Source organism: Pteronotus mesoamericanus, unplaced genomic scaffold (genome assembly GCF_021234165.1).
Source record: "Pteronotus mesoamericanus isolate MK-2021 breed Mesoamerican mustached bat unplaced genomic scaffold, CSHL_Meso_final scaffold_705, whole genome shotgun sequence".
In the NCBI taxonomy this organism is placed as follows: domain Eukaryota; kingdom Metazoa; phylum Chordata; class Mammalia; order Chiroptera; family Mormoopidae; genus Pteronotus; species Pteronotus mesoamericanus.
Genome location: NW_026555326.1, coordinates 5,689,409 through 5,701,183, shown reverse-complemented (window position 1 = coordinate 5,701,183; position 11,775 = coordinate 5,689,409). Strand labels below are relative to the sequence as shown.

Genomic DNA, 11,775 nt, shown 5'->3' with positions numbered 1-11,775 from the left:
TATACTTGGAAAATTACCTGCCCAGCCAGCCTGGGCCCTTTCCTGTGCTGGCCTCTTCAGCTCTTGCCTGTCTTGTGCCATCACTTAATTCTAACACGGAGCTTCTGCCTCTGCAACTGTTTGATCTCACCAGATAACTCCAGTTCTCTCTAGGCTTTGGTCCTATTCTGTCACCACCTGGGGGCATGGATGGCTGACAGACTTTGTTGCCATCCCCTACTCCTTAGCTCATGTCAACGGTGTGCTGTTTTGCATTCTTTTGAGCGGGGCTAGAATTTCCTTCCCATCACGTAATTGCTATGCTGCCTATGTTAGTCCGAAGTTTCTTCTGTAAAATGGGAGTTGGAAAAGGCCAACATACCTTACCTCCCATGCGGGATCTCTGTGGGTCAGAAAGCCCAATGCAATTGCAAGAGGTTATTAGAAAGAAGTTCTGGAGGAAACGAGGTGATGGAGGGGAGGGACTTGTCCACTCTCCGCAGTCTCACCCCTACCTGATTGCCCAGCAGATGGCCCTCCTCCAGAGATGCCTGGAAACCTTGGCTTGCATGTTTTTAGGGGGATTCCAACCTCAACTGGGGTTATTCCTAATCTTAGATGGTGCCTTGGTAGTTTTGCTTAATACCTCATTTTCCTCAGAAGAGGAACTCTGGTTATTCCATGTTCCAGGGGTACTAATCTGATCACAATGCTCCTCCACTTAAAATCCTCAGTTTGCTCCAATTTTCCATGTGGATGAAGTCTAGACTCCTTAGCAGGGCACGTAAGGCCAATGCGGAGCTGCCCGTCTGCACGGCCCGCCCCGCCCCGCCTCCTTAGAATCTCCACGTGCTGCTGTCCCCCCAGTAAACCAAGCCCTTTCCCCAGTGTGCTTGTGCACCCCTTTACCTCTCCTTCAACAAAAACAACAATGTAGCCACTCACCTCATGTACGCAAGTCGTTTTATATAAAGTAGGTAATTCTTAACCTCATAGTGAGGCCTTGTTTTGCTCAGTTGTCAAATAAGGAAACCGAGACGCAGAGAGGTTAACAACAACCCAGGAGCAATTCGCACATGACAGTCATGGTTCAATCCCTGTCTCTTGTTTGGAAGCCTGGCTGGCCTCCCCTTTCTTTCAAAGTGCAGTTTAAGATTTCTTTTCTGGAACCCCACTCGGACATCCTCAGTTCATCTGGGCTCCCTGTGGCCACCATGGGCGAGGTGCCTCTGGGTGGTACTAGCAAAGGCCAACAGCTCTCTCAGTCCCAAAGGCCAACAGCTAACTGCAGCTTCAGTCCCATCTCGCTCTCAAGGCTGCAATGCCTGACGGCAGGAGTCTGGACTCAAGGGCTGAGCCAGGCACAGGATAGTTGTTCAGGGTGAAACAAAGCTTTGGAATCACCAATGGAAAACAGCAGCAAGAGGGAACTTTCCTGAGATATAAGTTTAGGGAGATTCTATGCACAGTTCATGTTAGCCCTTCCCAATCTTTCCTTGCTAATTCCTTGGAGCACAAAGTCTCCATCCTTCGAGGTTTGACGTTTGGAACTCCTTACCTAGTGGAGAGCAGCTGATAGGTGCTATTTCATTTGAGGCAACGCAGCGTGGTGGTCCTAAGTTTTAGCTTCAGACCTGGTTCAGTCACTCACTGTGACCTTGGGCACATTACATAACATCTTCGAGCTTTAGTGTTCTGATCCACAAAATGGGGCGATGCTGCCTACCTCATAGAGTTGATCTGGGGATGAAGCTGGTGCTGTCACCTTGTAAGATGGCATCACAGTGGCTTTTTTTATAGGCTGGGAAATGAAGTAGTGAGAACTTCCCAGAGTGGATGGTGATAGGGAAGTCTGTTGGGGGGAGGAGGAGGCGTGAGGCCTGAAGCCATGACACCCAACCCTAGATCTGGAGCTGCCTCCGTGGCCCCATGAGGTGCGGTCATGAGATTTGCCACTGCATTTCCTATTTCCCAGGCACCCCCAGAGTCTCCCCAGAATGGACCTCTAAGAGGAAAGTCCTCAGCAGATACCAGCCATAGCCCTGAGTGGCCCTCACAGGTTCCAGTGGCTAATCCCTCATTCTCATAACAGGGAGAAACTGGTAGGGCTGGCTGTACCCCAAGATTTCGACTACTTAATTTTTCTTAATTTTTTAAAACATATGTTTGATTTGCCCTGGCTGGTGTGGCTCAGTGGATTGAGCACCGGCCTGCGAACAAAAGGATCATCAGTTCGATTCCCAGTCAGGGCACATGCCTGGGTTGCAGGCCAGGTCCCTGGCAGGGGGTACGCGAGATGCAACCACACATTGATGTTTCTCTCCCTCTCTTTCTCCCTACCTTCCCCTCTCTAAAAATAAAATCTTAAAAAAAAAAAAAAAGTTTGGTTTTAGAGAGGAAGGGAGAGAGAGAGACATTAATGAGAGAGAGAAACATCAATTTGTCTCTCATCAGCACCCAAACTGGGGATCAAAGCCACAGCCTTTCAGTATGTGGGATGATGCTCCAGTTGAGCCACACCAGCCAGGGCAGTTTTCACCGTTTTAAAATGCCTCAGTCTCATCCACGGATCTGGTACTATTTTGTGCACATGGAAATCACCCACCCACACACCCACAGGCCTGGCTTGGCTTCCTCTAGGAAAGAGTAGGGGGACCTCCTGTTTGTAAACACCTTTCTGGGGAAGGCAAGGGGGGCAGGGCAGAAATGGAGTTGGAACGGGGAAGCCAGGCCAGGGCGGGACTGTGGAACAGCTGCCTCCAACATGCTGTTCCAGCCTCAGAGTATCTGTGGCCCCTTCAGCCCCACTTTCTAACAGTTAGTTCAGGAGGCAGAACTGAACTAGGGGTGTCTGCATTAATAGAAGAGGCCTCTCTGCAGTTGGCTCACCAGGGGGCACCCGTGGCCACAGCATGCCTCTAGCTGGGTGGGAAGGCGAGGCTGGGCCAGCAGGTGGCAGTGCCCTTGCAGGGCCCATATAAGGACAAAGGCCAGGTATCAGAGAAAAGGAGGAAAGCCACAGCTCTCGAAGTCCCAGGTTCCACTTGTGCAGCTCAGCCGAGGAGCCGCCTCCCCAGGAGGCTCGGCCTGACCCTCGGACCCAGGCAGGGAGCCGGTTTTCCCCTCTCCCTGCCTCATGAGAAACGACCAAACCATCGTGCAGTGTTTCCTGGCTCCCCTGCAACGCCCCAGGAGCAGGTCTTTTTTCATATTTGTATCCCCGGTGCTAGCACAGCTTTTTAAAAAATCTCTGGGAATCAGAAAGAGGTGCTATACAGACTCAGAGGAGGCATGTTCCTTAGCTTTGGGGGCCAGGCAGAAACGAGCTTAGGCTGAACGAATTGAGATGGGAGGAGTAACCTGAGGAAGTCAGCTACCTAACGCGACGGTGTTTAACGCACACAGTCTCAATTCTCTCATGAAGGAAACTACACTGTTTTACTATTAAGTGAGGTGACTTATACTATAAGTGAGGGGACGTGGTGGTTTGAAAGTGAAACCTCCTCAGAGGGAACAGCCAAGAATAGGTGGTCACTTGGGGTTCTATTCATCCTAAGACTATCAGAGGGACTGTTTCACGGGGTTCTCTCCACGCACCAAGTTGCCTGTCCACCCCACCCCTACACCAAGATGCCAGAGAAGATAGGAATATAGATTTTAATCATTGTGCTGCTGCTGTTAACCAGAGTGCAATTAATCCATCCTTTGTGGATTTTGATGCCACAGTGTAAATGAGGTTTCACAGAGAAATGCTCTGGGGCTATTGGGACGAGGGGTGGCAGGAGTGAGCAGAGCCTGGGCTGTGAGTCTGTTCCTTCCCCAGCATCACACCCGCACGACACCCTGGAGAGGCGTGGGCCCTTCCTGGCCAAGGCTGACCGCACAGATCGGTCCACAGCTTCCCTTCCAACTCAGCTGCCTCCAGCTCTCAGGGCAATTCTTGCTGAGCAGGGCAGCCTCACAACTGACCAGCAGGTGGGGAAGGGATGTAGACCAAGGGAGGGCAGAGGCATTTGGGAACCCCCAACCCTTCTCCATTTTCCATTTTAAGAGACCCTGACACTAGTTGAGCACTGGGGAAAGGACAGCAGCAGCAGCTCATCCTCTGGGTCAGAGCTACCCTGGGGATGGGGAGAGACGGGGCTCACAGAGGGGCAGGTGCATTTCTCTGCCTGAGCAGTAAGTGAGGACTCTCCCCTGAGGGCCACTGAGCTCCAACCGGGGGCTGGCGGTCATCGGGACTTCTTATAGTTTTCTAGAACTGGTAGGGTTAGGAGCTTGAGGGAGGTCACTTAAGCCCCAGAACCTGGCCCCCACTGGCTGCTGATAGGAGCTGGAGTCTGGAAGGGGCCCAAACTGTGTTGACAACACCATTTTTCTTGTCAAGAGTCAGGTGATCTGGTCCAGGGCAAAGGCACCGGGCCCAGTACAGCTAGGAGTCCGAGACGCACAGGGCTTCCACCGCGTCGCTCAGACCCTGGTTGACGCCCCCCACGGCCAGGAGGCAGTTCTTGACGACAATGCTGGAGCAGGCACAGCGGGGCGTGGGCATGGCCGGGAGCACCTCCCACTTGTTCTTCCCTGGGTGGAACGCCTCTGCGGTCTCCAGGACTGTGGGTTGGTTTCCTGAAAGGGAACTGGAACTTACAAAGGTGGCCAGCCACCAGTCCATGCCCTGCGGTCACCCCACCTCACTCACCGCCACCTGCAGAAGCCAAGGTACTTCAACTGCCTCCGTGGCTCCTCCCTACCCTGGGCCAGGAGCTTTGGTCAATCAGCCACTTTGCCTCTCCCACCTTCCGTCTTTTCATCTCTTCATGAGTAAGTTTTCTTTCCCCAATCCCCAGCTTTTACCAGAAGTTCCTAACCACTATCGCCTCCCTCCTGCCTTGCACTAAAAAGTGACCCACGTGGCATGTGAGACATGGCGCTCCTTTCATGAGCTGGCGAAGCGGAGTCTGTCCACACTGAGCAAGTGCCTGGAAGCCCGCTGCCTGTCTCTCTTTCCCCCGTTGACGTTGGGGTTCTGCATTCAAAATACCACTAACCTCTGGAAGGGTAACACAGCAAGTCCCGAATTCATCACACTAACACATTTGATCAAATTGCTTTCCTATTCCATGATGGAGTCAGGTGTCCAGGGAGAAGAGGTGGTCAGAGAAAGGACCAAGGCCGATCCCTGCCACACTTTTGTCTCCGTCATTCCTGGCTAGGGCCCCCAAGGGTCTGTGCTGAGCACCCCTGTGTTATGTGGTTTTTGGTATGCCACTTATGTTCTCTGGGCCTCAGTGTCCCCTGTGTGAGAGGACAGAAAGCCTGTATCTGGGGCCCAGAGGTGGATACATGAAGTGCAGGCTAGGAGAAAGGGAATGTTTTGGAGTCTTTGGAACGGAGCGTTAGGCAGGAGCCAGCCTGCCTCTCCTGCTCGTGCAGAGAGCCAACGACCTGCCGAGCACCAGCGCCACAGTGCCAGCCCGGGAGCTCCATCCTTACCAAGTCCTCCGGCCACTACGACCCGTCCACTCAGAGAGCCGGCCACAAAGTCTGCCCGCCGCTTCTTGAGGAAGAAGGAGCGCTCCATCTTCAACCAGCCCCCTACAGGCATGGATGAGAGCAGGATGTAGAGAGCGAGGTGCCACCCCAGCACCCCAATACACGCTGAGTCACAAACAGCTCTCACCCTGGGCAGAGTCCCCACTCCATCTACTGGGGGTGCTCAGAACGTACACAATGTCCTGCTGTTTGAATGACACTCTCCATGGCTTCTACCCTCTCCCATATTGGCGGCAGTCTGGGAACTCTCATGCCCTGCAGCGACTTACCTGTTCCACCTCTGCTCTCACAGGCTCTAAGCTGGAGAAAATCTAACTAGAGGCAGCTAGCACAGCAGTCAGGATCTTTCCGTTTCTCCCTGAGTAAAAGCAGCAAAAAGCCCTCCCTCACCCGGCCCTGCCCGGATGCTGTAAGAAGAGACAATAGGTGGACAAAAGCTTTGATAAAAACAACCAATCCACCAAAGGGAGCCCTGTACAGATGAAAGAATTTGGTCCCAAGAGTATCCCTGAATGGAGAGGGGTGTTTAGACTTCTGAAAGGCTCACCCAGCTGGGTGAGTGGCCCTGGGAGGCTGGGAGGGAGAGAGGGACGGTGGGGGAGACAGCCAGAGGCAGATGGCACGCAGCTCACCCTGCTCCATGTCAAACACGTCCACGGTCCGGAGGAACTTGGGTTGCCGGTAGAGCCGACCCTGCCGCAGGCCTCCCAGGCTGTACAAGCGGTCGTCCAGCGTCACAAAGCTGGAGAAGGCCCGTTTACAGGGAATGTTGGGGAACTTGGTCCAGGACCGAGTCTCAATGTCAAAGACCTCAAAGGCGTTGACGGCATACTTGGACTGTCGTCCCCCTGGAGAACACACCAGGGTGGGGGTTGGGCAGAAGAGTAAGACCCCGAAGCCAGGGACTGGGTTTCCCTTTCTGTTTCCTGATTGTACAGGAGCTCCCTGAGGGATGGGGCAGCATGCTCACCCTCTAGTGCCAAGGCATTACACACAGGCATTGCTTCCCATGGGGACCTACACAAGTGGGGAAGGAAGGACCGAGGTGGGACAGACAACCCGGCCTTACCCAGCACATAGATCTTGGAACCTCGAAGGAAAGAGGTGGCAGCATATCTCGGGGTGGGCATGGGTGCTAGCGACACCCACATGTCCTTGAGCATGTCATAGTGTTGAAGGTGGTTGTGCGGACGGAGGTCTAGGCCCATCCCGCCTGCCGCGTACACTCGGTAATCTAAGGAGAAAGTTCACATGCAACCCTGGCTCAGCCCACAGGCGCCATGAGAAGGGCCCATCAGTACTCGTCACCTGCCACCAGCACTGAGGCCCTGCCGGGTTCCCAGCCACCACTCTGCCAGAGTGAGCCACCTACGTCAGTGGGGTTGAGGCAATATTTACAGTCCCTGCTGTCACTGAGCCTGGGTCTTCCTGAAGCCACGTCAGGCCTGCATGCCTTAGCTTTCCTTGGTGTCCGGCCCTTGACGAAGCCCGAAACACTAGGCCTCACACAGGGGCAAACTGCGGTGGAGTCTAGACCTGGACAACCCTTTGCAGGCCTTGCTCCGTACGTTCTCCTCCTTCCTGGGGGTGCCAGAGGGGATGTGAAACAGGAAGGGCATTGCTCTCATATCCCCTCCAGAAGTGGCATGGCCCACGCACTCTGAGACTGGAGCTCTCTAGGCCTAGCCGGAGCCCTTGGAAATGAGGTCAGCCCAGCTGTCATTGGCCTTGTGGGACACTGGACTGGTGCTGGTGCCTCTGTTTTCTGCTATCTCCATGGGGGAGTGCCATCCTCCTTCACATACCGGCAAGCTTGTGGGCTCCAGGAGGCACCTACACTAAATGGGGCAGGGTAGCGGTGACTGAGGGGAGGCATGGAGGACGGAAAACTAGCCCTTTCAAGAAACCCTGCCCAGGCAGTGAGCTAAGCACTCTGAGAAAAGCAGGTGCCCCTCATGCTCTGCTGCTGTTGGCTGCAGGTGGCTTTTCAAGGATGGACAAGGCATCGACGTGTCCCTGGGCCTCGTCCCAGTACCTCCTGGAGTCTGTCAGGCACACAGCCCCCCACAGGGCTCTCTATGTTGCAGGGACCCACTCCCACCTCCCAGTAGCCAGTCCTCACCACCTCGGACTCTTGGGGGTCTTTTTTCTTCAAGAGTATATAAGGAATGAACATTACTTCCTTTTCCTTTCCAATCTTACCGAAAAGAAAGAAAAAAAATCCAACCCTCGCCTGAGGCTGTGAGATGAGACCTGCTAATAAAGTTAGCATATACGAGCTCCCCCTCTCCCAGGCCTGTGTCACCTGTGACACACCTCCAGCTGGGAACCCTTCAGGCCCCTCCACTCATCCTTTCAGTCACCTGAGTGTCCCTGAGCGTCAAGGCTGGGCTGAGGGCACCGGTTCTGTTCTTGCCATGACACCCGCCTCTCTCTAGTCACTGTACGTTACTGAGATAATCTGTCTGTTTTTTCCAATAGATTGCAGGTTGTTGAGAATTTGTTATGATCCTGGCATCTGGTTCAATGCCTGACAGGCAGGCATATAAATGCTTATTAAAGTAATTGATGAACCCATTCAATGCCATAGTTAAGGGCATATACTCAGTCAGCACTTACTGTGCAACCGTGGGCAAGCTTTTTAACTTCTCTGGGCCTCCCATTGCTTCTCTCTAAAATGAGGATAATAATCTCACTTACCTCATCAGACAGCTTGTAAGGATCAAAGAGGTTAACATATATAAAACACCTTTGGTAAGGACTCAATAAATGTTAGCTCTTCATCTTAGAGAACCACGTATTGAGCCCTGGGGATAAAGGAGTGCTCTCTCCGTCTCCCCACAGGCCTCCACGCCTTCCATCCTTCTTACTGGGAGTCTGTAGAGACTTCACTGACCATTCTGCCCTGAAGGATTCTGGGCTAGAGCTTCTCTCTGGCCACCCTCCTTGGTCAGACCTGGGTTCCTGAAGACAGAGACCAGAACTTCTGCCTCTTTTCCTCTTCCCTAGAACCTTGGCCTGTGCCAGGGACAGAGCAGGTGCTATCCTGGCTCCTGCTCTATAGTAGACCCAGCAGGCAGCTGGATGATTTTGCAAGAGAGGGAGGGAAGGCTGCATCCCATTAAGCCTGTCTGGATTTGGGGTCTCCTAATTCCTACTGGACCACTTCCCATAAAACCCTTTGTGTTTTAGCAAAAGAACTTTGGGGGCCATGTGTATGCTCTGGGCTCTTCCAGGCCAAAAGAGAAGGAAAGTAGAGGCTTGGAGAAAGCGAGATGAAAATCATAAAATGACAGGGTCAGCACACACAGCCCTGAGAACCTAAGACAGGCAAGATGCCTTATCCGGATCTCAGATTAGGAGACAGGGAGAGCTTGAGGGTAGGGAGAGAGCCCTGGAATTAGGTCCCAAAGCCCCCTCAGTGGGGCCTGGTGATGGGGCAGTGATGGTGTGAACATCCCCAGGACCCCAAATATGCATCTGGAGTTGGTGGCAGGTGCAAGGCAGTCTCAGGGGGTGGGGTGTTGTGGGTGGTAGTTTCTGCATTTGCCGAGTGAAGGGGTCTGCAGAATCACTGCACCGACCTCCAGCTCTCCCCTCCGCCCAGCCTGCCCAGCTTGCTGGGAGGAGCCTGGTGGAGTGAGATCTGGTGTTATATGGAACTACTAGACACTTCCCTTGGTGAGCCTCAGTTTTCCCATCTGTAAAATAAGGCCACTGGGTCTCTAGTTTTAGTGTCTATTTTAAGGATCAAATGGGATAGTGGGTCCAAACTCAGTGCTGGCTCCCATTCCTTTCCCCGTGGTCTCCCCACTCCCTTCTCTCCACCCACCTCAGCCCTTGCCCCACTTGCCTTTGGCCGTGACAGAAATGCCCATGGCGGCCTCGCGCAGCACGCTCCTCTTCTTCCACTTGCCCTCATCGATGTTGTACATCTCCACAACCTTCAGGGGCAGCTGGTTAATGCCCACACCCCCGATCACCATGATCCTCTTCCCCAGAGCGATGATGGCCACCCCAGCCCGGGCAGTGGGCAACGGGGGCAGGGCGGTCCACTGGTCAGCCTCGGGGGAGTAGACCTCAAAGCAGTCCCTGGGGACACCATTGTCGTCACATCCCCCGATGGCATAGACCTGCCCCCCAGTCTCCAGCAGGGAGCAGTAGACCCGGCGGCTGGGCAGTGGCGCCAGGCGCTTCCACTGGAAGTCCTTGACGTCGGGCACCTCCATGGCAGCCCCGGGGACCCCTCCCGCCGCGTCCCTGCGCCGCGGAGCGCCAGGGCCCGGACAGAGGTGCGAGCCACTGGGGGCGGGGGAGCGAAGGCGCCGGCTACTCCGCGTCCCCTCCCGCCGCCTCCATCCCACTCCCGCGGGCCAGCAAGGGCCCCGACGCCGGCCAGCGCTTCACGGGCTTTCAAGACTCAGCAGTCCCGTGGCATCCACGCTGGGCCCTGAGGGAGAAACGCGGCGAGTCAAGGGCGGTTGTGCCAAGCGCCCTCGCCTCCTAGCACCGGCAGCGGGGCGGGCTCCCAGCCCAAGGGCCAACTTTAAAGGGAGGACTCCACGGCCAAGGGCGCCACCCCGCGGCGGCACCACGTCCTGTAACGCTTTGTCCTCCACGCCTACCAGCCAGCTTGTTGGAAACCTACGGGGGAGCGGGGAGCGCGGGGGACATGGGCCGTGCGGGGTGGGGCAGGGGCTTTCTCGGTTCCGGGTTCTTGGCTGTCGCCCAGCTAAGCAAAGAGTTAACACCTTTGGGCGTCCACGCCTCCCACCGCTACCTGTCCCCCACCTCCCAGCAGTCTCCCGTCCCCGCCCCCGCGCCACTTACCCAGCCCGGCGGAGCAGCGTGGCGCGAGGCGCAGACAGCGCATCACCCGAGAGCCGGCAGCCCCCGCCCAGTGGCGCGGGGAGCAACGGACAGGCGCTCTATCCTTCCCCAGTCCGCACCCCGCTGTCAGACATGCAGAGGAAGAGAATAAATGAACAGCAGAGGAGAAGAGGGGCCGCCGCGGGGGAGGAGGCCGGCCAGCCTGCTCCACGCATCCCCACCCGCAGCCGCTGCCACACCTGTTCAGGAGTCCGCGTGCGCCCCGCGGCGGAGCAGCTGTGACCTCTTTACATAAGCCCTTGCAGCTCCCGGCCTGCGGGGGAGGGAAGGGGCCTGGCGGAGCCGCTCACCTTGTCTACAGGGTCAGGAATATCAGGGCATTAAGTGCCCAGATGACGGGGGACAGACTCCCTCCAGTGTGGGGGTGGGAGGTTTGCGAATGTTTGTTTTGGATGAGAAGGCGGAGAGAGTCCAATTACCCACATTATCCACAGTACACAGACCCAGTTCCTGGCAGGCTGGCTCCACAGTCAGCTTTGCTTAGGGGGAGCTATTACCAAGCGGTTTAACCTAATAGAATCAAGTGATGTGGGTGTGATCGACGCAGACCTGACACAGGCGCCTCCAAACAATGTAAACGCCAACCAGCACACATATGTATACTTAATACATCACCTCCCCCCCACCTCCACGAATAGACATATCCACGGAGAAACTGACAAATGCACCGATATGTGAACACACAACCGGAGACACTAACAGGGGCACACTCACAGGCTGTCACTCCCTCACCCCCTTCTTCATACACTTGGGGAAGGAGAAGCCTGGTTACCCAGTGGTGGCCCTCAGCACCAGCCCACAGGGCTTGCCAAATAACTCTGGAAGCCACTCCCTAACAGCCTTTTCAGGACAGCAGTCCCCAATAAAACAGCTGCCCATGACTCCAGCGGCCACCTGGTCTGATGGACTACAAGGCCTGTGGGGTCCTCGGCCTATGTGAACACAGTGGAGTCTTGAAACACTCAGTGTTGGGAATCTGAGAGGCCTGGGTTTCAATTCTGGCTCTGAAATTATTGACTGACTCTGAGCCCCGGTTTTCCTACATTATTTTAATTAACCTTTATATTTCGAGATAAATTGTAGATTCACATGCAGTTGTAAGAACACCCTTTACTCAGTCTCCCTCAAATATCTTGCAAAACTTCAAGTGCAATATCAGAACCAGGATATGGAACTTGATCAGTGAAAATACAGGACATTTCATCACCACGAGGATCCTGGACGTCGCCCTTTTATAGCCACACCTACTTCTCTTCCATCCCTTTCTCCCCAGCCCCTGGCAACCACCAATCTGTTCTCCATTTCTGTAATTTTGTCATTTCAAAAATATTATATAAATAGAATTGTACAGTA

At 54.7% G+C, this 11,775-nt stretch overlaps 1 protein-coding gene across 1 annotated transcript; it reads right to left on the bottom strand.

The window, feature by feature from the left end:
* Positions 1-3,653: 3,653 nt before the first annotated feature.
* KLHDC8A (kelch domain containing 8A) lies at positions 3,654-10,471 on the bottom strand. The gene is made up of 6 exons (XM_054562812.1): positions 10,363-10,471; positions 9,386-9,982; positions 6,602-6,766; positions 6,165-6,380; positions 5,473-5,574; positions 3,654-4,605 (listed from the first exon to the last, which is right to left on the bottom strand). Exons 2-6 carry the CDS (start codon positions 9,759-9,761, stop codon positions 4,412-4,414), a joined length of 1,053 nt encoding a protein of 350 aa, XP_054418787.1. The 5' UTR covers positions 9,762-9,982; positions 10,363-10,471; the 3' UTR covers positions 3,654-4,411.
* Between the last annotated feature and the right edge of the window lie 1,304 nt (positions 10,472-11,775).

Bases quoted from the DNA above. Each gene is read 5' to 3' on its own strand.
- KLHDC8A (XM_054562812.1), bottom strand. From the start codon at position 9,761: ATGGAGGTGCCCGACGTCAAGGACTTCCAGTGGAAGCGCCTGGCGCCA. The intron at 6,767-9,385 runs GCAAGTGGGGCA...CTTTCTCCTTAG, and splicing joins CATTTCTGTCACGGCCAAAG to ATTACCGAGTGTACGCGGCA. The intron at 4,606-5,472 runs GTAAGGATGGAG...GTTCCCTTTCAG, and splicing joins CGTAGTGGCCGGAGGACTTG to GAAACCAACCCACAGTCCTG.